General features: G+C 43.1%; 1 protein-coding gene across 3 annotated transcripts in view; it reads left to right on the top strand.

Moving 5' to 3' along the window:
* The window catches only part of KIF13B (kinesin family member 13B), a 204,888-nt gene that overhangs the window by 151,026 nt on the left and 31,143 nt on the right, over positions 1 to 22,719 (top strand). For all 3 annotated transcript variants that reach the window (XR_011254392.1, XM_069576709.1, XM_069576710.1), the window contains exons 33-36: positions 4,470 to 4,622; positions 5,877 to 5,954; positions 7,568 to 7,621; positions 17,536 to 17,644. Coding sequence is in view for 2 of the 3 variants with exons in the window: in XM_069576709.1 (XP_069432810.1) it covers positions 4,470 to 4,622; positions 5,877 to 5,954; positions 7,568 to 7,621; positions 17,536 to 17,644 (394 nt within the window). In the remaining variant the exon portion in view is untranslated. The remainder of the gene's footprint in view (positions 1 to 4,469; positions 4,623 to 5,876; positions 5,955 to 7,567; positions 7,622 to 17,535; positions 17,645 to 22,719) is intronic.

Below are 22,719 nucleotides of genomic sequence, written 5' to 3'. Positions count from 1 at the left end.
GTTTTTCTTTTTCTCTTTAACAGGGCTTTTATTCTTCAGGTGACACGGTTTTCAAAAGGCAGAAATGTGCAGTAATCAGCGGAAAGATAAACAGCCTCACGTGATGGGGCTACCTGTTAATAATTCACTAAATGACTAAGTTGGCAAGTGTTAGGGTCACATTATCAATTCCTGATGATAAAAAGGAAAAACGAGACTTAAAGCCTACAGTGCGAGCATTTGTTTTTTATTTCAAAATAAGCTTCTGAAAAGCTGTGTTTCATCGTGAAGAAGCCTGGAGAAGTTCTTTGTGTTTCATGTTGCAAAGGCCATGAGGACTCAGCAGCAGAAAGAGGTGGTCATAGACCAGAGAGCAACAGGAGATGGTTTTTCCTTCCTTTTTCTTCTGCCCTTTTTGTTTTTGTTAAAAGCAGCTAGAATGCTTTCACTGCTAATGGGGGTATAAAATGATACATTCACTGGCAGTTTATTATCAAGTTAAAGAGACATCTACCCCATCACCCAGTAATTCCACTTATAGGCCCTTACCCAAGAGAAATGAAAACATATATCCATAAAGATTTACATAAGAATATTCAAAGCTGCTTAATTCAAAACAACCTAAAACTGGAAGCAACCCTAACATCCATCAGCAGAGGAATGGGTAAATAAATTATGGCTTATCCATACTGTGGAATATTATTCAACCATGCAAAGTAATGAACTACATGGTGACCAAATCTCTGAGTCACTATGTTAAGTGAACAACCAGATGCAGAACTTCTAAAACAGGCAGAACTAATCTGTGGAGAAAGAACTGATCTTTCCTTAGGGGAGGGAAGGAGTTGAACTTTGTGAAGTAATGGAAATGTTTTATATCTTGAGAGGGATGTGGATAACATGGGTAAATACATTTCTTTAAAACTCAGATATCTTCTCTCTCAGAAAACCAAGATACGTCTGTTCCCATCAGATACCAGAAAGTATTCCGTGTCTAGTGGGGAAAAGAACACTCCCATCAGGAGTCAGGAGACCTAAGTTCTGGTCATGCCTCTCTTGCTGATTATGTGGCCTTCCTCTTTCCTTGTCTGTAAAACAAGGGTGATTCCTAGGCCCAGATGAATTCCTGTAGGAGACAAAAGTTCTATGAACTTATGCTGGCTTCTGAATTTTTCCATGTTTTATCTGTTCTAAGGCTTATGTTAATTAAAAACAAATACTCTTGAAGTTAGACTGTCTTAAAATTGATGTTGTCTTAAAGTTAATTGGCCGAGTTTTTCTTTTTTTTTTTCCTCCTTAGTAATATACAAAATGATCTTCTCTTAAAGTTGATAGCATCTTAAGATGCAGTGGCATTTGGATGCATTCAGTTCAGTTCAGTCGCTCAGTTGTGTTCGACTCTTTGCGACCCCATGGACGGCAGCACGCCAGGCTTTCCTGTCTATCACCAACTCCTGGAGCTTCCTCAGACTCATGTCCATCGAGTTGGTGATGCCATCCAACCATCTCATCTTCTGTTATCCCCTTCTCCTCCTGCCTTCAATCTTTCCCAGCATCAGGGTCTTTTCCAATTAGTCAGTTCTTTGCATTAGGTGGTCAAGGTATTGGAGTTTCAGCTTCAGCATCAGTCTTTCCAATGAATATTCAGGGCTGATTTCCTTTAGGATTGACTGGTTTGCTCTCCTTGCAGTCCAAGGGACTCTCAAATGAGTCTTCTCCAACACCACAGTTCAAAAGCATCAATTCTTCGGTGCTCAGCTTTCTTTATGGTCCACCTCTCACATCCATACATGATTACTGGAAAAACCATAGCTTTGACTAGACGGTCCTTTCTTGGCAAAGTAATGTCTCTGCTTTTGAATACGCTGTCTAGGTTGGTCATATCTTTTCTTCCAAGGAGCAAGCGCCTTTCAGTTTCATGGCTGCAGTCACCATCTACAGTGATTTTGGAGCCCCCAAAATCAAGTCTGTCACTGTTTCCACTGTTTCGCCATCTATTTGCCTTGAAGTGATGGGACCAGATGCCATGATCTTAGTTTTCTGAATGTTGAGTTTTAAGCCAACTTTTCACTCCTCTTTCATTTTCATCAAGAGGCTCTTTAGTTCTTCTTTGCTTTTTGCCATAAGGGTGGTGTCATCTGCATATCTGAGGTTATTGATATTTCTCCTGGCAATCTTGATTCCAGCTGGTTCTCCATCCAACCCAGCATTTCTTATGATGTACTCTGCATATAAGATAAACAAGCAGGGTGACAATATACAGCCTTGACGTACTCCTTTCCTGATTTGGAACCAGTCTGTTGTTCTTTGTCCAGTTCTAAGTTTTGCTTCTTGACCTGGATACAGATTTCTCAGGAAGCAGTCAGGTGGTCTGGTATTCCCATCTCTTTAAGAATTTTCCAGTTTGTTGTGATCCACATGGTCAAATGCTTTGTTGTAGTCAATAAAGCAGAAATAGATGTTTTTCTGGAACTCGCTTTTTTGATGGTCCAACAGATGTTGGCAATTTGATTTCTGGTTCCTCTGCCTTTTCTAAATCCAGTTTGAACATCTGGGAGTTCTTGGATCACATACTGTTGAAGCCTAGCTTGGAGAATTTCGAGCATTACTTTGCTAGCATGTGAGATGAGTGCAATTATGCAATATTTTGATCAGTTTTTGGTATTGCCTTTCTTTGGGATTGGAATGAAAACTGACCTTTTCCAGTCCTGTGGCCACTGCTGAATTTTCCAAATTTTCTGGCCTATTGAGTGTAGCACTTTCATAGCATCATCTTTGAGGACTTGAAAGAGCTCAACTGGAATTCCATCACCTCCACTAGCTTTGTTCATAGTGATGCTTCCTAAGGCCCACTTGACTTCACATTCCAGAATATCTGGCTCCAGGTGATTGATCATACCATCGTGGTTATCTGGGTCATGAAGATCTTTTTTGTATAGTTTTTCTCTGTATTCTTGCCACCTCTTCTTAATATCTTCTGTTAGGTCTGTACCATTTCTGTCATTTAGTGTGCCCATCTTTGCATGCAGTGTTCCCTTGGTATCTATAATTTTCTTGAAGAGATCTCTAGTCTTTCCCATTCTATTGTTTTCCTCTATTTCTTTGCATTGATCACTAAGGAAGGCTTTCTTATCTCTCCTTGCTATTCTTTGGAACTCTGCATTCAAATGGGTGTATCTTTCCTTTTCCCCTTTGCCTTTCGCTTCTCTTCTTTTCACATCTATTTGTAAAGTCTCATCAGACTTTACCATTTTGCCTTTTTGCATTTCTTTTTCTTGGGGATGGTGTTGATCCCTGTCTCCTGTACAATGTCACAAACTTCCGTCCATAGTTCTTTAGGCACTCTGTCTATCAGATCTAATTCCTTGGGTCTGTTTTGTCACTTCCACTGTGTAATTGTAAGGGATTTGATTTAGGTCATACCTGAATGGTCTAGTGGCTTTCCCTACTTTCTTCAATTTACGTCTTAATTTTGTAATAAAGTGTTCAGGATCTGAGCCACAGTCAGCTCCCAGTCTTGTTTTGACTGTATAGAACTTCTCCTTCTTTGGCTGCAAAGAATATAATCAATATGATTTCGGTATTGACCATCTGGTGATGTCCATGTGTAGAGTCTTCTCTTGTGTCGTTGAAAGAGGGTGTTTGCTATGACCAGTGGACTGGACAAAATGTTCGGTTTTACCATATGATGGTATGTAAAACCCTGAGCAAACTTTTTGGCCAGCCCAGTGTATTTTGCAGTTTTTGATGTTGTTATAACAAAATTCACAAGGATCTGATTTTTCCCAAGAAGAGTGTTTTGTTATGAGCCACATGAGCTTGAGAGATCTCATTAATTATATTAACAAAATCCCTCCCTTGACATGCAAATATCCCATTTATATGCCTGGACCAGCTGTGTCCATGGAGCTGGGCAAGGGAGAATATGCCTGGAGGCTTCTCTGCTTGGTTGGCTTCCAGTCTTGGGCCTCTGTCTGCAGAGCTGGGGATTGGACTGTGTGGAGAGTCCATGGGAGGCTGCTTATTGAAAGGGCTGGAATCTCGCCCTTCTTCCCACTCTTACCCTTCATCCCTATGGCTGCCTCCTGCGAGGGTGGTTTGGGTCCCACATGGGTCCAGCTGTCACCTCAGCTCCTTAGTCCTCCCTCTGGCCCCTCAAGATGTGTTCCTAAAGCACTGTTGTGGTCAGGTTTCCAGCTTGTCCGCCAGATCCTCTCTGACCAGGAATGTCTTGGTTCACAGTGGAAGTGCAGGAGAGGACAGTTTTGTTGAAAATGTGCCGTGTTTCAGCTGCTCTGTGTTTAGGCTTTCGAGTGACCGCAGCCGCCACGTATACCATGATTTCTGGGAAAGTGCATTCTGAGTTCCAAGAGCCGACTTTAAAATGGAACTTGGTTCGGAGGCTTCGTGGGTTCGCACAGATCGAGCTGCCTCTGTAGCACTTTCTTCTGCGAGGTAGTTAATTTTAACGTGTAACTTCCACTCTCCAGGACGCTCAGGGAGCAGAGGAACGAGAAACGTTGGCAAGGATGGCAGCTGACGTGGAAAACGCGGCGTCGGCCGACTCGGAAGCGTACATCGAGAAATACCTGAGGAGCGTGCTGGCGGTGGAGAACCTCCTCACGTTAGACCGCCTCCGCCAGGTCAGCTGATGGGGACAGGGCAGGGTCCAGCCCAGCTCGCCCCAGGGTGAGACTTTCCGGGATTCACAGTGTTGTGACGTCTAAAATTCTGAAACCTCTTAAGTGGAGCATGTTAATTTACATTAAACTTGCCGGGTGAGTCTTCAAAGATAGAAAAATGAGATTTGGAAGTTACTTTTTCCACGCCCCTAAATGGTAGCTAGTCGCCTGGGTAGAGCTGTGCTGTGTGCATTGGTCGTGTCTGACTCTGCGACCCCAGGGACTGTGGCCGCCAGGCTCCTCTGCCCATGGGGATTCTCCAGGCAAGAATGCTGGTGTGGGTTGCCATGCCCGCCTCCAGGGGATCGTCCCAACCCAGGGATCGAACCCAGGTCTCCCGCAGTGCAGGCGGATTCTTTACTGACTGAGCCAGTAGTGGAAGGAAATGTATCACTCTTGCTGGTTAAGAAGTATTTTACGAATTCCTTGACGCTGGACAGTTGCCAAAGAAAAATGTAGCCCTGAGGCAGAATGTTGTGTCCTTTCTTGGCCTCCACAGCCTCAGAGTGGATCTCTAAGAGGGAAAACAGAGGTGCCAGCCATAAACCCAAGGCTCAGAGAAGCTCTAAACGTTAGTTTGCGTAGTTGTGTTGAAACTTTTAAAAAAATTTTAGTTATTTATTTAGGGTGTGCCAGGTCTGAGTTGTGGCCTATGGGTCTAGTTCCCTGACCAGGGATCGAACCTGGACCCCTGCTCTGGGAGCGCAGAGTCTTAGACACTGTGGACTACCAGGGAAGTCCCCAAACTTTTCTCTTTTTTTTTTTAAATAAAAATACTAATGAAACATAAAAGTGAATGGTCTGCTTTTCACAACCTTTCCCCTGGGACTCACTTGTGGCCAGCTTCAAGGGACCCATCAGTAGATAAGGAAAGGAATGAACCACATAACCTGTCAGCTGCTTAATTAACGTTGAATATTCCACAGTGACAGTAATTGGGTCATTCTGTTGTGTGAAGTAACAGCTGTCATTTAAAGAACTAGGGGACCTCCCTGGCAGTCCAGTGGTTAGGACTATGCGCTTCCGCTACAGGGGGCATGGGTTTGATCCCTGGTCGGGGAGCTAAGATCCCACAGGCTGTGTGGCATGACCACGCCACTCCAGTAAGTAAAGAGCTTGGAATATGTCCATAGCTCAAAGCCTGCTTTAGACTCTGTTGCTCTGGAAGTGTGTGTCTCATGCGTGCTTTTCCTCTGTGTTCTTTCTGACCCACAGGAAGTTGCCGTGAAGGAACAGTTGACGGGAAAAGGGAAGCTGAGCAGGAGGAGTATCAGCTCTCCTAATGTGAACAGAGTGAGTGCGTGGGACCCCAGCCTGTGCTCGGCCCAGGCTCTGCTTTTGCTCCTCCTCTTTCCTTGGATAACTCCTTTCCATCCTTCAAGTCTCATCTCGGGTATCATTTCCTCCTCTGCACTGACTGAAGTTCCCACTCCTCTACCCCGTAGCATCGTTGCAGCCCTCCATCTCTGACCTTCCTAATGTTACACGGAAAGCATCCGTGTAAGTCCCCCTGGATTTGCTTCTCATTTATCTTCATACCTCCAGTGCCTGGCACAGTGACTCTGTTAGGCGAGCATGTGTTGAACTAAGGCAAAGCTAGTGTAGTGCCTGGGGAAAGCCGTTTGGATTTTCTAGGCTGAACTTGATTACTTTCAGGTTGAGGAGAGGTCTGGCTCATGTGTATAAACTCAGTTGCTCAGGGGCCACCCCGGGGGCATCAGGGAGTCAAGTCAGCTAGGCGTGTTTTGTCACAGTGTTGCAAGTGTGTTGTTGTGTTTTAAAACATGGATAAAATTTACATGAATATGAAGCTTACAGATAATTCTTCGCATGAATATGAAGCTTACAAATAATTCTTCACAAAGAAATAATGCTTGGAGCCCTGTGATTTATCTCTACTTTCCTTACTTTTGATAAAGAGGTGGATATGAGAAATAGTACACTGTTGTCTGAACTTACCCCAAGAGAAACCACAGTATAAATTTTGAAATAAAGAGCAGCTGACCCTTAACCCTGGTGTTGCAGAGATCCCAGTGAGGGACAGGACAGGATGGGTGTCAGGCTGGAGGGCCCAGGTGGCTCCCTGAGACTGGGTGATGTGACTGGTGATCTCAGATGAAAAGATGGGGAACATTCTCAGACAGTAAAAAAAAAACAAAACCCTCCCTTTAACTCAGCATATCTATCTTCTCACTCCTTCAGAAAATGAAGTACTAAAATGCACTGAAAGATGTACTAAAATCTCTGTATGTGCAGAGATTTTGTACTTAGAATCCTGTGATTTAAAACAAATAGCTTCTGTGTATACACTTACTGCAGTACCCAGAGAAAGGAGTCGTCAGATCAGGATGCGATAAGGTAGCCAGTGGTAAAGGACCTGCCTGCCAATCAGGAGACCCAGGTTCAATCCCTGCGTGGGGAAGATCCCCTGGAGAAGGAAATGGCAACCCACTCCAGTAATCTTGCCTGGGAAATCCCATGGACAGAGGAGTCTGGCGGGCTACAATCCATGGGGTTGCAAGAGTTGTACATGACTTTGCAACTAAACAACAGCAACAACAAGGAAGCTAGTAGCCTGGTGTCCTTACATAGAAGTGGATGAACAAATCAAGTGTCCCTTACTTGGGCCCGGTTGGCTGTTACTGCTATGTTAGCTGGATATCTGATCTTATACAAACCTGCCTGGTTAAAAATGTTAATTCAATGAAAAACAAAACCAGAAACTGTGCCTAACAGGGTACCAAAGGCCAGGAGTCTAGTTTGCAGCTTGGTCTTGGCAGCCTCTCTCATACCGTCCAGCTTTAACATTCTGTCGATTTGGTTTTCTAAGCGTTGTATTTCCAGGATCATGGATGTGTGTGCTTTTGCACACAAAGGGCTAATTCTCCTCTCCGTTCCCTCTTCAGCTGTCTGGCAGCCGCCAGGATCTTATTCCACCCTCCAGTCTGGGTAGCAACAAGGTGAGTGCTCAGAACTATTTCCTGTCAGTCTTAGACCTGTTTCCCATCCAGCTTTTCCTCCTCTCAAGTATCACACGCTCGTCGTGCATGCCAGAATTTCTTCCACTTTTCAGTACTATGTGAAGTTTATTGGAAAGTGTTTAGAGTTCATTTCTTTTTATCTGCCAGTTAAAATAATGTTACTGAAACCTTGTTGTTACTCTGCTTTTTAAGGGTTAAACAATTTAGTTGCTTGAGTTCCTATTCCCGTTGAAAATATATTCTTCCCATTTGTGTCAGAAAAGGAACTTCATTTCAGATTTTTGATAGTTAAAACATGGATGAAGTAATTGAAAATTTGTGAAGAATAAGATTATGTTTAAAAGTTAATATTACATGTTAGAAGAAAGAAAAATAAGGGAACAGAAATAGCTTTCCCCAATTTAACAGAGTTTTAAGCATAGATAATTCGTTATCATTTACTTAAAGGGATCACACTCAAAACAGACATAGGTGGATGGTTGGATACAGCTGAGAATGCACTGGTTCATCAATTCATTGGCCACTTACCATGAGTCTGAAAGTGTGCTAGGGTTTAGCACTTCCTGATACAGGTCCGCTGATAGGTGTGATTGGCATAGCATAGTTGTAATCACCTAAACAAAGCAGAGTGTTTGGAAAACTGTCATTATTGATTATAAATCACATTATTGATACAATAAATAATTTTAAGGAAAATATAAGAAAAACCATGACTTTTTTTTAATCCATCTAACCCAAATCCTCTATCATAAATTCACTGAAAAAAAAATGGCCAAAAGATTTTCAGCTTTTCTCTCTTGCTAGTTTCTTTATGTTTAAATGGAAAGAAAAAAATACAAAACAGAATATCTACTTGAAAGAAAATTATTGTCTCATCTACGTTCAAATAGAATAAAGGAATACAGATGCTATAATAGAAGTATGCCTAGGTAGAGTAGGAACCCAGAGGAGAAGTGGACACTTTTATAGGTATTATTGAAGGACCAGGAAAGGCTCCAAAGAGGGGGAACCTCCCCCCCACCGCCATAAGCTTCATGCTGAAGGATGATAAGATCCACCCAAGTGGAAGGGATTGAAGCAAGAGTGTGAACAGAAGCATGGAGGGAGAAGGAAGCCCGAGTCAAGCCGAGCATGCAGTGCAGGGCAGAACCCAGAGAAAGGGCCTCGTTTCAAAAGTTCCTGTGTGACGTACTGGGGAGCTGTGGGGGAGCTGGGCCACTTTTAGGCAGTTACCTCGACCCCACTCATCTTCCTGGCTGTTGTCCATAAAATTACGTTAGAATAATGTATATAGTAGAAATGTGTACTGTTATCAACACACAAGGAGGGTGGACGGAGCAGGTGCGGGGAGGGGTCTCGGCAGTGGGAGGGGAGGGAGGAGAGTCAGGACCCGCTCAGGAGAATGGAGCCTCTAGAGCTCTGGGGACATGAGGGTCGGGGTGGAGCTAGGGGGAGACTGGCTGACATGGGTTCTGGGGACATAGTAGAGAGAAGAATGTGAGGAGGCAGGTTTGAAGAAGAAAATGATTTCATTCAACTTTGGACAGAAGGTGTGTCAGCCAGTTCAGGGGTCTGGAAGCCCTAGCTGAACACAGATTGGGGAGCTCAGGGCCTGGTTGGAGCAGCCAGGGGTTCACCCGAGTCCCCTGAATTGGCCCCAAGAGGTTCAGACAGGGAGGCGAGGTTGTGTGGGGTGACGGTGACGCTGAAGGGCTTGTGCAGGGTGACAGACGGGAGTCCTCAGAGACGAGAGGTGGTGGGGAGAGCAGCTGGGGGCCTGGAGGAACTCCTTTTGGATGCTAGAGACTGCACTGACTGAAGAGACAGTTCTGGGTGTGAGAGCGAAGATTATTGGAGGCCTTTTCCCAGGGCAGTCTCTGTGGAGGGCTGGGGAGAAGCTGGACATGGGTTTTGGGTGGTTGTTTTGGTTTTTGGTTTTTGTGGCCGCAGTATACAGAATCTTAGTGCCCCAACCAGTGATAGCACCTCTGCAGGAGACACTAGTTCGATCCCTGGGTCGGGAAGAGCCCATGGAGGGCAGGTCATGGCGACCCCCTCCAGTATTCTTGCCTGGAGAATCCCACTGACAGAGGAGCCTGCGGGCAGCAGTCCACAGGGTCACAAAGAGCTGGACGTGACTGAAACAGCCGAGCACACTTGGACCCCTGCAGTGGAAGCATGAAGTCCTAACCACTGGACCGCCAGGGAGTTTCCAGCAGGATGTATTAAATGAGTAAATAATGTTGCGCATTTCTTGTTACTGTGCCAAGACCTTCCCCGTTTCAGTCGTCTTGATGTCCTGGGGCCCCGGGGTTAGAGATAGGAAACTTAGTGAAGTTGAGGGAAGTCTGATTTCCACCCTCTCAGGCTGTGCCGATGTCCTAGTGCCGCCCCAGCAGCAAAGGGCTGGCTCTGCCTGCTCTGTGTCAGCGTGTTTTCCGTTGTCGTCAGACACCTCCAACAGTGAAGGACCCTTTTCTCCCGCTGCAGCAGTTTGGAGCCTTCTAGCTCACCCCTCTGCATGGACAGTGTCCCTGGGCTCTGACGGACAGTGGCAGTCTTGTCAGGGAAAGCAGAGGGGCCAGCCTCCCGTTCCTCACTGTGCTCCCAGGTCAGCCGTGGAGCCATCTCTTCATCTTCCTGTAGGCTGTGGGCCCCCTCGGGTCCTGAACCGTTGCCAGGTACAGCCGGGCTTCCCTCCACCTCGTCACTGTCACCCCGGATCCCTTGACTTCCTGCTGTGTCCATATCAGCAGGCTATATGAATGTCCATGTGTCTAAATCAGAGACCCTTTGCTTGTCACTAGGGGAGAGGTAGGGGAAAGCTGCCCTAAGACAGGTTTCGTGGGTGGACCTGTTGAATGAGTAAGGACATTCAGGTGACAGAGGGCCACAGCTGATGTCAGGAAGCAAAGCCATGAAACACTCGGCAGAGGATTTGATTCCAGGCTCACTTCAGCAGGGAGCACGGAGAGAAAAATATTCTTGTGTTTTCTTCCTAGAGAGTAAAGAAATGCTTCCCTCCACCAGTAGCAGCAAGGAACAGAAGAGTCCTGCCTTTGGCCTTTTATATGAAACAGTGGTGAACTGCATCCAGAATGGCATTGCCTTGAATTCAGAATTGCTACAGTGCTGCCTGTAATAGAATTCCTCAGGGTGGGGTAGTGTTTAAGCTAGTTGATGTAACAATCATTTAGGTCCTATTAAAACCCCTTTATACAGCAGCAGTGCTTATAGTGGGCTTCCCTTGTGGCTGAGCTGGTAAAGAATCTGCCTGCAATGCGAGAGACCTGGGTTCGATTCCTGGGTTGGGAAGATCCCCTGGAGAAGGGAAAGGCTACCCACTCCAGTATTCTGGCCTGGAGATTTCCATGGACTGTGTAGTCCATGGAATCGCAAAGAGTTGGACACGACTGAGCGACTTTGGCTTTCACTTCACAGTGCTTATAGAGGTAAGAAATGACATGTACAGGAGGGCCATCTCCATGTTGTTTATAATGGCAGAGATTGGAAACAAGTTACCTGTCTGTTGCTTTGACCTAGTTAAATATGTTTTATCTGTGTCCATGTGTGCATACACACACACACACACACAAATGGATACTATGCAGCTATAAAAATTATTAGGAACCCCTCCAGGTACTAATATGAAGAGAGCACCAGGATACACTTAGTGATTGAAAACGCACTACAGCACAGTATGTTGCTGTTTGTGCAAGAGCGGGGAGCTCAGGAGGAGTGTGTGTGGCTCTCGCTAGGTGTACACTTGCGTGCAGGAACCCTGTAAGGATGCATCCTAAACAGATGCCGCTACTTCCTGTCTAGGGAGAGGGCGAGCGTGTGTGGGACCCAACGCAGGAGGCTTCTCATGGTGTGCCTTCTTATGTTACTTGGTTTTTAGATCATGGGAACAAATTACCTATTGAAAGAATTAAAAGGAAAGAATGTTACTCTCTACCCTTTGTGGTAGGTAGATTTTATTCTCCTATAAGTGGTGGTTTGAGAAACTCTCCAGTTGCTTTATCTATAATAATTTTCACACAAAATCCTCAAGGAGAAGAAATTGTTTTGGAAAACCTGAGAGACTCATGTATTTTTCTTTTCTTTTGGGGACTTCCTGCATTCTTCAGTTTTCAGAGATCCAGGGAGAGGTAATTAATCCATTAGGTTTTTCTTAATGAGTGAGATACATGTATTATCCTCCTATTGAAAGTATGCTTGCTTTTACCTTGAGAATGCGAATGCATTTTTAAATGTAGTTTTTATAAGACAACTGCATTTGATACTGTACTAGTGTTTTTTTGGCTCTTACCCTTTTGTAAAAATAACTTTGGAAGTCAGGATATACAGTTCTTCATTCCCTGGGACTATGAAAATATCTGTCAGAAGATGCCAGGAATGAAGGCATCTGATAGAGTGTAGGAGGCTCTGGGCTGTGAGGGGGTCTAGTTGATTCATTAATGAAGCCGATGGTACAGTAAATGTTTGAGAATTTGTAAGACATCCTTTTCTCAAGCGTGGGATGCAGGGGGAGAGGAGCAAAGGAGGAGCGGAAGTGCCTTGGGCCTTCTCCAGCACCGCAGAACATAGCTCAGTGGTTCCATCTCGGCTTCTTTGCATGGAAGTACTTAATACACAATGGAATTGAGTGGGAAATACAGTTTTAACCTGAAATCACTGCTTAAAACGCTAGAAACTGTATTTTAAAATAATTGAAAATCATCGTGCCGATAGCTGCATCTACCTTGCACTCATGGGGACTTACCTCTGGGCTCTCTGTTCCATTATCTATGTCTGTCCCTCTTTCCTTGATTATCGAATCAGAGCTTTGGGCCAGAAAACCTGGTGTGCTCTGCTGCCTGCCACGTAAATAACACAACAGTAAAGTTAGTTCACTTTATGTAAAGAAGTGCGGAGAGGCCGCCCGAGGAGGCTCAGGTCTGCCTTCCCTGCCAATTTGCATTAACATCACGGCAGAGCTGGTGGGAGCAACGCAACACTGAAAGCTGTGGCTGGGAGGCAAGAGCAGAGCTCACTGGGATCAGGGCTTCTGGGGAGGCGAGAGCAAGTGGTAAGGTACTAAAACCTTCTCGCACGTTGGCCTTTAACGCTTGGACTTCGGCCAGCCACATTTTGCCTGCCCTCATTCACTGATGCTCCATACCTATGAAAATTGGAATTGTTTACTGAGCTCCACCAAGACGGAATGGATGAGCTAATTAATCTTAGAAAGATACATTGAATTTTTATTAGCTACCCTTAACTTTTAATTTCACCTTATGGCCTAAAAGAAATCACTCTTGATAAGCTTTTCAATTAAAAATATAAAATATTCCTAATTGCAGTGATGCTTTTATTTACTGTTGCTGGCTCTTACATCATTATTGTTAGGCAGGTTTTTTAAATTAGATATAACAAAAACTTAGCAAACTTGTTATGACCAGTCTACCAGATTAGACACATCGTTTAGTTGCATAATTAGTTCCAACAGATTGTTTTTCCATTTAAACAATGGCTGTGTGTTGAGACTGTTTGAGATTTAAGAAACTCTGTCAAGAAAGAATAACTGATATTACTTACTAAAGCCATTTTAAATGGAATCATATATTTTTAAATAAGTTAGTGAGATGTTTGTCATCTTCCAAATGGAGTTTTCAATGCAACTAAAAGTAGCCGGGGACGTCCCTGATGGTCCAGTGGTTAGGACTCCGTGCTCCCAGTGCAGAGGTCCTGGGTTTGACCCCTGGTCAGGAAAGTAGATCCTGCATGCCACAATTAAGACTCAATGCAGCCAAATAAATATTTAAAAAAAATTTAGCCAAAAATCTGAACGACTATGCAGTTAACAAAGCTGAGTTGTATGTTTTGGCTCCATCGCTTTCCTGAAAACTGCAATTATTCAGCCCGACACTGGTGATGGTTGGTGCCAAAGGTGAGTCACCTCTTCTTGAGTTGCGTTAGTAGCCACCTCTGGGCCTGGAGTGCCACTGGCACTTCGTCTACCTCCTTGTCACTTTCTTGATCCAAGCCAGACCTCTGTAGAGAACACCCAAAGCTTTTGTGTCTTTCTGGAGAGCAGCAACAGGAGAGCTGGAGCTCCCTGCAGGGACCAGCCACGTCCTCAAGCCAGCGGACAGCCTTCCGCATGTTTTCCTGTTGGGTTTTGCCTTTAAGCATAATTGTTATCTTGAATAGGGTTTTATATCTTTGAATTCAGCCTGTTAGCACAAATAATTCCTACTAATTATGAAGCTAGTTTAGGGACCCAAAACGAAGCCAGAATTTCCGCTCTCACATCCTCCCTTCACGGCTGATCCTGAAGGCTGATAGAGGTAAAAAAATGTTAGAAACATCTCAGAATTATCTTTCCAAGAGTTCTGTAATGGAGCATAGGTTATGGGGGTAGAAGTGAAAGGAAAAAAAAGCCATACTGAGAACTGAGCCCATATGATGGCGGAAAGGTCCAGTGTCTGGCCAAGGCCTTTTTATTAATTAAGTTCATCTCTGAAGTACCTTTAACTAGGGTGCTTCCTTTTTTTCCCCCAACATTTCAGTAGTGGGAGAATCACTCTGGAGTGGCCAAGGATATAAAATTTATATCCTTGTTGTTCTTGTTGTTTAGCTGCTCAGTTGTGTCCAACTCTTTGTGACCCCATGGACTGTAGCCCACCGGGCTCCTCTGTCCATGGGGTTTCCCAGGGAAGAACACTGGAGTGGGTTGCCATTTCTGTCTGCAGGGGATCTTCCCGACCCAGGGATTGAACTTGGGTATTCTGCATTGGCCGGTGGCCTCTCTACCACTGAGTCACCTGGGAAGCCCTGTAAAATTTATTGGAAAGACACTAATTGCCTTGTCCCTTGGGGGCCAGTGTGTGTTGCTAGACCCTGAACCACAGATTCTGCTTCTGGCAAGAGAATGGATATGTGCTGCCGGAGAAGAATCTAGTGAGTGAGTGGAGTGTCTCCCTAGAGATCTACGGGGGTTGGAAAGAGGAGGGGGCAGTGGTTTATCATCCAAATTTGTTGTTCCCTCGGAAGCAGAGCCTGTTCTGTCCCAGAGCGATTTGAGATACTCTGTGTCCCCGTCTCTAGTCGGCAAGACTGAGATTTCTCAAGGTTAAGATGACGGTTAAGGGAGATGGATGAATGAAATGTCTCCGTTTTTCATTCTCCAACAGAGTTAGCAATATGGCTGAGGCACTGTGTAAGTACGGTGAGCATCCTTTCAAAGGTTCTCACTTGAGATATCTGAATATACGAGACAGTAAGAGTTATTGCCTCTGTTCAGATTCGGGAGTAACACTGTGTGTGGGAGTGCCAGCTGGGAAAAATTACCTGGGAAGCTAGCAGAGCCCCGAGTGTGCCTTGGGGAAGAGGTGACACCTCTGTTATTTGTCATTGGACGCACATCACACAGCTGAGGGGCTGACTTCAAATTAGCTGCCTGATTTTCCTAAGGGCCAGAGTGCTACTGTGTCAGCTGCCAAACAAGGAAGACAAATCTAAAGTATGGAAACAAATTTATCCTCAAATTGAGTAAGTTGTCTTCAGAACAGCCAGGCATGAACCTACTTCCGTGAACGCAGCATGAAGCTTTACATCCCCTGAGAGATTCCAAAGTGTTGACCTCACTGTTCCGACACCCGATTACGATGTCCCAGGGCACACAGAGCTGCAGCTTCCCAGACAGATAATTGAATTCAAAGGCAGAAAACATTAATGAAACAAAGTATGTAAATCAGCGTGTGGTTCATAGTACCACAGACGCTCCTCCAGTGGCGCGCTCAGAGTTCACCGTCCTTGTCAGCTCTTCATGTGTCTTTTGCTCCCTTGCTTCCTAATGCTGAGCATCCTACCACATTTTAAAATATAAAGTGCTCGGTTTCCCCGGTGGCTCAGTGGTAAAGACTTCACCTGCCGGGACAGGAGACACGTGTTCGCTGTTTGGTCTGGGAAGATCCCACAGGCCACGTGACAACCGAGCTTGTGCTCTAGAGCCCGGAACGGAAGCTGCTGAGCCCACATGCCACAGCGGCTACAGCCTGCACTCTGGAGTCAGTGCCCCACAGCGAGAGGAGCCCCCCAACGAGAGGAGCCCCCACAGTGAGAGGAGCTCGAGCACCGCAACCAGAGAAGAGCCCAGTCAGCAACGGAGACCCGGCAGAGTCCAAAATACACAAACATGGGAAAAAGAATTGCAAGTGCTGAGAGAGTTCCCTCAGAAAGTGGCTTTCTCTAAGTAAACAGGATCCGAATCACTTAGGGCTTATTGATTTTATGATCGGTACTTAGGTTGCCGCTAAAAGCAAATAGGTTTCCAATACATGTTGGCAACCTAAGAGGGCTTTCTACCTCCATCCATCTTCAGGAGCAGCAAAGAGCTTACTTTGCAGGCAATTTACTAATAAAGACACTAGTTGATCGTCAGGGTCACTCATCTGGGGAGTAGTAGCTTAATCTAACAGAAAATACTGTTTTTTTTAACTGGGGTGGAAAAGAAGAGTGACTGTCAAAGGACCTAAAGAGGTTGTACAGCTTTGAAAAGCTTTGCATCTCCTGTCCGTTACTGGTTTCTATGCTGGTAGCGTGGGCAGAGGTTTATTTCTTTACTGGGTGGGACTGATGTTCAAAGTGCTTTGGTGTGATGACCATTTTTATGGCTCACCACAAGTTCTAGAAAAGTAAATTACTCCATCACCTGACGGGCATTGTTCTTGTATTGTGGAACAAAATCTCTTTCATGGGAGTTTATAAGACAAGTTACAGTCAATCTTAAAGGAAATCAGTCCTGAGTATTCATTGGAAGGACTGATGCTGAAGCTCCAATACTTTGGCCACCTCATGCGAAGAGCTGACTCATTAGAAAAGACCCTGATGCTGGGAAAGATTGAGGGCAGAAGGAGAAGGGGACGACAGAGGAAGAGATGGTTGGATGGCGTCACTGACTCGATGGACATGAGTTTGAGCAAACTCCGAGAGTTGGTGATGGACAGGGAAGCCTGGCCTCCTGGAGTCCATGGGGTCGCTAAGAGTCAGACGTGACTGAGCGACTGAGGGACAGCAAGACACGCTGAAAGAACAATCAGATTTGTTAATTCAGAGACCTGTGTTATTGGGAGCTTGATGACTCCTTGGTTTGGGCTTAACTAGAACACATTTTTAGTATCTGTTAAGAATGGGAGGCTTGGTAATAGGCTGTTCTGGAGTGTTTCTTTCATGAATGGTATGTTAGTGGAGGAGAAGAAACCTGAGCAGTATTAGAGGGGCTCCTGGGTTTCAGTCTAGAGTCTGAAGAGAAAGAAGGTATCTTGAGACTTCCGCAGTGGGCCCAGTAGTTAAGGCTCTGCACTTCCACTTCAGGGGGCGTGGGCTCGATCCCTGGTGGGGGAACTAAAATCCCACATGCCATGTGATGTGGCCGATAAACTAAAAAAAATTTAAATAATTTTAAATTAAAAAAATTTTAAATAATTTTCATTTAAAATTAAATTTTAAAAAATTTAAATAAAAACATTCCTTTGGGGGGAAAAATGTATCTTGAGGCACAAAAGCAGAAAGGGCCTAAGGAGCAGGCAGAAGGAGCATTTCAAAAAATATCTTACTATATCCATGTTTTGTGAGACACAGTATGATACAGGAGAAAGAGCATTAGGAGACTATAAATTATAACTGAAGGGGATATCCAAGTGGGAAGTAGTATTATTAGTGAGATCAATTCTGTAAAGAGGAGGAGGAGTATTATGCTGTTAACAGTATTGTGCTCAGGTAATCAGATTTTTCAGGTCTTCAACAAGGATAAAGCTTTAGCAATGTGTAACATTTTTGTCTTCAATATCTTTAAAATTTTAAAGAATTAATTGATAAGTCAGAATGACCGATTTTGTCCTTAATAGGGCCGGTGGGAAAGTCAACAGGACGTATCACAAATTACAGTTTCCAAAGGAATTGCACCAGCTGCCCCAGCCCTCCGTTCTCCCCAAAGTAACCATTCTCCTGATCCAGGTCAGTTATGCTTTTGTTTTTCAATCACTCTTGTGAAATACGAGTATCTTTCAGAAATAGTTTAAAATTTTTTTAAAATCATTTAAATCAGGATTTTCTGCAAGTCCTGCTAGTTGATGCCTGTTTGAGTTTCCCCGCTTTTTCCTGTACCGTTGCTGGCTGACTTGTCTTTGGCTGTCTTGGGTCTTCGTTGCTGCGCGGGTTTTCTCTAGTTGCGGTACGCGAGAGCACCTCTCTAGCTGCTGTGCTCGGGTTTCTCTTGCTGTGAAGCGCAGGCTCTAGACTGCACCAGCTTCAGCAGTTGTGGCTTCTGGGCGCTAGGGCACAGGCTCAGTAGCTGTGGCGCATGAGCTTTGTTACACCGAGGCGTGTGGGATCTTCCTGGCTCAGGGACCAAACCCACGTCTCTCCTGCACTGACACGTGGGTTCTTTACACTGAGCCACCAGGGAAGCCCCTCCCTTTCTTATCATAATGTGTTGAGTCCCATTGTTTTGAATGCTTGACTGTATCTTGCATTCCTGTGAGAAATGATGTGTTGTTCTTCATATTTGTTTGATTCTGTTTGCTAATATTTTGTTTAGTTTCATGTATGTGTCCTACGGTGAATATATATACCTTTTTCATTACAATGTCTTTGTTTAGGGTTTTGGTATCATGGCTATATTGATCTCATAAAGTGATGAGAAAGATTGAGGGCAGGAGAGAAAGAGGCGACAGAGGATGAGATGGTTGGATGGCACCACCGACTCGATGGACATGAGTTTGAGCAAATTCCAGGAGATAGTGAAGGACAGGGCTGGCATGCTGAACTCCATGCGGTCACAAGGAGGTGAACACAAAATGATGAGAAAAATTTCATCATCTTTTATGACGAAGTTCCTGAGCTTATGTGAACTTGGTCTTACTACTTCCTTAAACGTTTGATAAGATTCACCAGGGACACTCTCTGGGTCTGGAATTTTCACTGTGGGAAGATTTGAGATCATGACTTCAGTTTCTATAAAGTTTAACTTTTTCTGTTTCTTTATAAGTAAGTTTTCAAAGATTGTGTTTTTTAGAGAAGTTTCTGTTTCATCAGATTACTTAATTTTCATAAATGTTACAGTTTCCTTTACTTCCCTGGTGGCTCAGATGGTGAAGCATCTGCCTACAATGCGGGAGATCCAGGTTCGATCCCTGGGTTGGGAAGATACCCTGGAGAAGGAAATGGCAACCCACGCCAGTACTCTTGCCTGGAAAATCTCATGGACGGAGGAGTGTTGTAGGCTCAGTCACTTTCACTTTATTGATCTTTTAATGTTTATAGAATCTGTTAGGCTCCTTCTTTTTATTCTGAATAGGTAATTTTTATTTTCTGTTGTTCTTTAATACACTTGAGACTGGTTTATCAGTTTTCTTAATCTTCCCACAGAGCCAAATTTGATTCTCTTTTCTGTTTTGTTGATGTCTGTTATTTCTTCATTTCACAAATTTGGGCATGATGTGCTTTTATTATCATTATATTCCAGATATTTTAATTTCTCTGTGATTTATTCTTTCACCCATGAATTACTGGGTGCCATGTTCATTCAATTTTTATATATCTTGAAGGTATATTATTATTATTATTGATTTCCTTTTAAATTCCATAATGTGCAGACTCTTCAAAATTTCAATCTTTTAAAATTTTTTGAGACTATATTCTATCTTGGTGAACGTTCTGTGTATACTTGGAAAGGTCTCTTCTATTTTGGGGCACAGTGTCCTTTGTATGTCAGTTAGGTCAAGGTGGTTGATGTCCTTGTTCAAATCTGCTGTAACTTTACTGACTTTTCCCCCCATATTTGTTCTATCGATCATTGAGAAAAGGCATTGAATATCTATATATGATCGTGAAATTATCTGTTTTTTTCCTATAATTATATCAGTTTCTGCATGATTAATTTAGAACCTCTGTTACTGGGTATACACACATTGGGGTTGTTATTCTTTTTTGCTGATAAAGTGATGTTTCTTCTTATGAAATGTCCCCTTACCTTTCTGGTAATGCTCTGACTTTGAAATCTGTCTTGATGTTAGTATCGCCACACCAGTCTTCTTTTGCAGATTGCTTGCACGGTGTATCTTATTCTTCAGTCTTTAAAATTTTAGCCTATGTGTGTCTGTAAGAGTGATTATCTTATAGACAGCATATTTAGGTATAGAGTTTCTTTTTTAATCTTGTCTGACAATTTCTGGTTTTTAATTGGAATGTTTAGTTCTTTTACATAAAATATTATGTCTGCCATGTTGCTATTGGTTTCTATTTGGGCTTTTTATTTATTTCCACTATAATCTCTTTTGTGTTAATTGGGAAATATTTTGTAGTATTTTATTTTATCTTTGGCTTTTTTCATACCTGTATCTACTTATCAGGGCTTCTCTGGTGGCTTAGTGATAAAGAATCTGCCTCCAACGCAGGAGACATGGGCTCAGTCCCTGGGTCGGGAAGATCCCCTGGAGGAGGAAAGGGGACCCCACTCCAGTATTTTTGCCTGGGAAATCCCATGGACAGAGGAGCCTGGCAGGCTACAGTCCATGGGGTCACAAAGAGTCAGGCATGCAGAGACTTAGTGACTGAAAACAACAGACAACATTTATTCATTAATATCTTTGGTGAAGAATTCCAGTAGGCACCCTTAACTTTGCCACAGTCTTCTTAGAGTTAATAATCTCGTTTCATACTGCATAATTAGAAGAATCTCGCATCAGTACAGTTCCATTTTCCTGTTCCTCCAGCCCCCTTATTTCATATTATTTTTGTATCTTTTGCTTTTACAGTTGTTATGAACTCACCTTACAATGGTGTATATATATATATATATTTTTTTTTTTTTTTTTTTTGCTTTAAAACAGCTATTTGTCCTTGAAGGAAATTAAGAGACTATAGATAATCTTTTATATTTTCCTTCCTATTTATTATTTCTGTCACTGTCTACTCCTTCCTGAAGAATTGTATATTCATCTGATACGGTTTCTCTCTAGCCTGATGAATATCTTGTATTATTTCTTATTGTACAGTTTTCCTTGTGAAGGAAGATCTCTCCTTTTGAGAATGTCTGCATTTCATTTTTTTTTTTTGACAGATATTTTCACTGGATAGAGAATTCTTAGTTGATAGCTTGTCTTCTTTTAACACTTTAGAGACACTGTATCATCTGTTGGACCTCTTTTCTGATGAGAACTCAGCCCTCATGTATGTCACTTTCGCCCTACATGAAATATGTCTTTGTTTAGTTTGCTTTCCAATTTTTCTCTTTATTTTTCTTCTCAGCAGTTGGGTAATGATGTTCTTAGGTGTAGTATTTTTAGTGTTTATCTTACTTGGATTTCACCAATGTCCCTGGGTTTCTACATTGGGATTTCCCTAAAGTTTGGGGAAACATTCAACTGTTAGTTCATTACATTTTTTCCTCTGTCCTTTTCTTTCTTTCTGCTCCATTTGAAAATCTAATTGCACACGTTGTATTGCTTAATATTGCCCTATGAGTCGCAGAAACTCTATTCTGTTTTTCATCTTTTTATCTTATTCTTGTTTCTTCTGATTGGATAATTTCTACTGCCATTTATAGTCTTTTATTAAGCACAAGCAAGAATTTTAAAATTTCAGTTATTATTCTTTTTAGTTTCTAGAATTTCCATTTGCTTCTTTTTAAAATAGTTTTAACTTCTCTGCTGATATTTCTTTCCTTTTTATATATTAAGACTATATTACTTTTCCAGTCCTTGTACCTATGTATAAAAAGCGCTTTTAAAATACCTATCTGCTCAATCTAGCATCAGGACCAATTTCACAGTCTGCTTCTGGCTGCATTTTTCTTGACTATGAGTCATACCTAATGAATTTTGACAAATTTATTTACTCATGTAACTTACACCACAGTCAAGCTACAGAAGATTGTGTGACTCCAGTTACTTGGCACAATCGGTCAGTGTTCGGATCTCACTGTGTTGCCTGTTCTTCAGTTTCATTAAATGGAATCATATTGTATGTACTCTTTTGTGTTGGGCTTGGTTTGCTCAGCATATCTGTTGAAGTCATCCATACCTTTGCATGTATCAGCAGTTTATTCTTTTTTACTGTTGAGAGAGACTTCACTGTCACAGTGGAGTTTATCACAGTTTTAACCAGCTCTCCTGTTTATCCACATTTGGTCTGTTCCCGCTTTTTCATTACTGTGACTAAAGCTTGTTTGTGTATCAGTGTTTTAGTAACATTTCTGTCCAGTAAATACCCAGGGTGAAATTATTTGGTCACAGACTACTACTTTGCTTTAAAATTCCATAAATTACAAAAATTCTAGTGAATGTTTCTTTGGTCTATGTGTTTACTGCTTTGTTCTGCTCGTCGTTGCTTCCTGCTCCTCTTCACTGCGTCCTTCTGAGTTTAGTCTCTTTTTTAGTCATATATCCATCATCATTGGTTTTAGCAGTGACCTTTTTCTTTTTAGTGACAAACTGTTTCTTTTGTACGTTAAAGTTTTTATTTTGCTCTCTCTCTGAAGAATCCTCCTACTGTGGAAAATATCAGGTATATAGAGTAGAAAGAGTGACATGAGGTGCCCTCAGGCGCCCCGTGCTGATTTCAGGATGATCAGACTATCACCAGGCTTATCTGTGTTCCCACTACATCTCCACAGCTGCTCAGGATGACTTTGAAGCAAATCTCAGACACTGTCTCATCTGTAAATGTTTGTACATATATTTCTAAAAGAATACCCAAAGCGACATTTCAAGAAGAAAAATTAAAAATAATCACAAAATATTATTAAACATCTAGCCAGTGTTTAGAGTTCCCCATGTGTATTTCTTAGATATTTTGAATGAAAATTCAAGTAAAGTTCACACACTGGTTAGTTGATCCGTCTTGGGACTTCCCTGGTGGCTCGGATGGTAAAGAATCTGCCTGCAGTGCAGGAGACCTAGTTTCGATCCCCCGTTAAGAAGATCCCCTGGAGAAGGGAATGGCTACCGACTCCAGTATTTTGCCTGGGAAATCTCGTGGACAGAGGAACCTGGCAGGCTGCAGTCCATGAGGTCACAAAGAGTCGGCAT

This window comes from Ovis canadensis, chromosome 2 (genome assembly GCF_042477335.2).
Source record: "Ovis canadensis isolate MfBH-ARS-UI-01 breed Bighorn chromosome 2, ARS-UI_OviCan_v2, whole genome shotgun sequence".
Classification (NCBI taxonomy): domain Eukaryota; kingdom Metazoa; phylum Chordata; class Mammalia; order Artiodactyla; family Bovidae; genus Ovis; species Ovis canadensis.
Note: the sequence above shows the minus strand (reverse complement) of the source record. Positions and strands in the feature narration are given on the sequence as shown.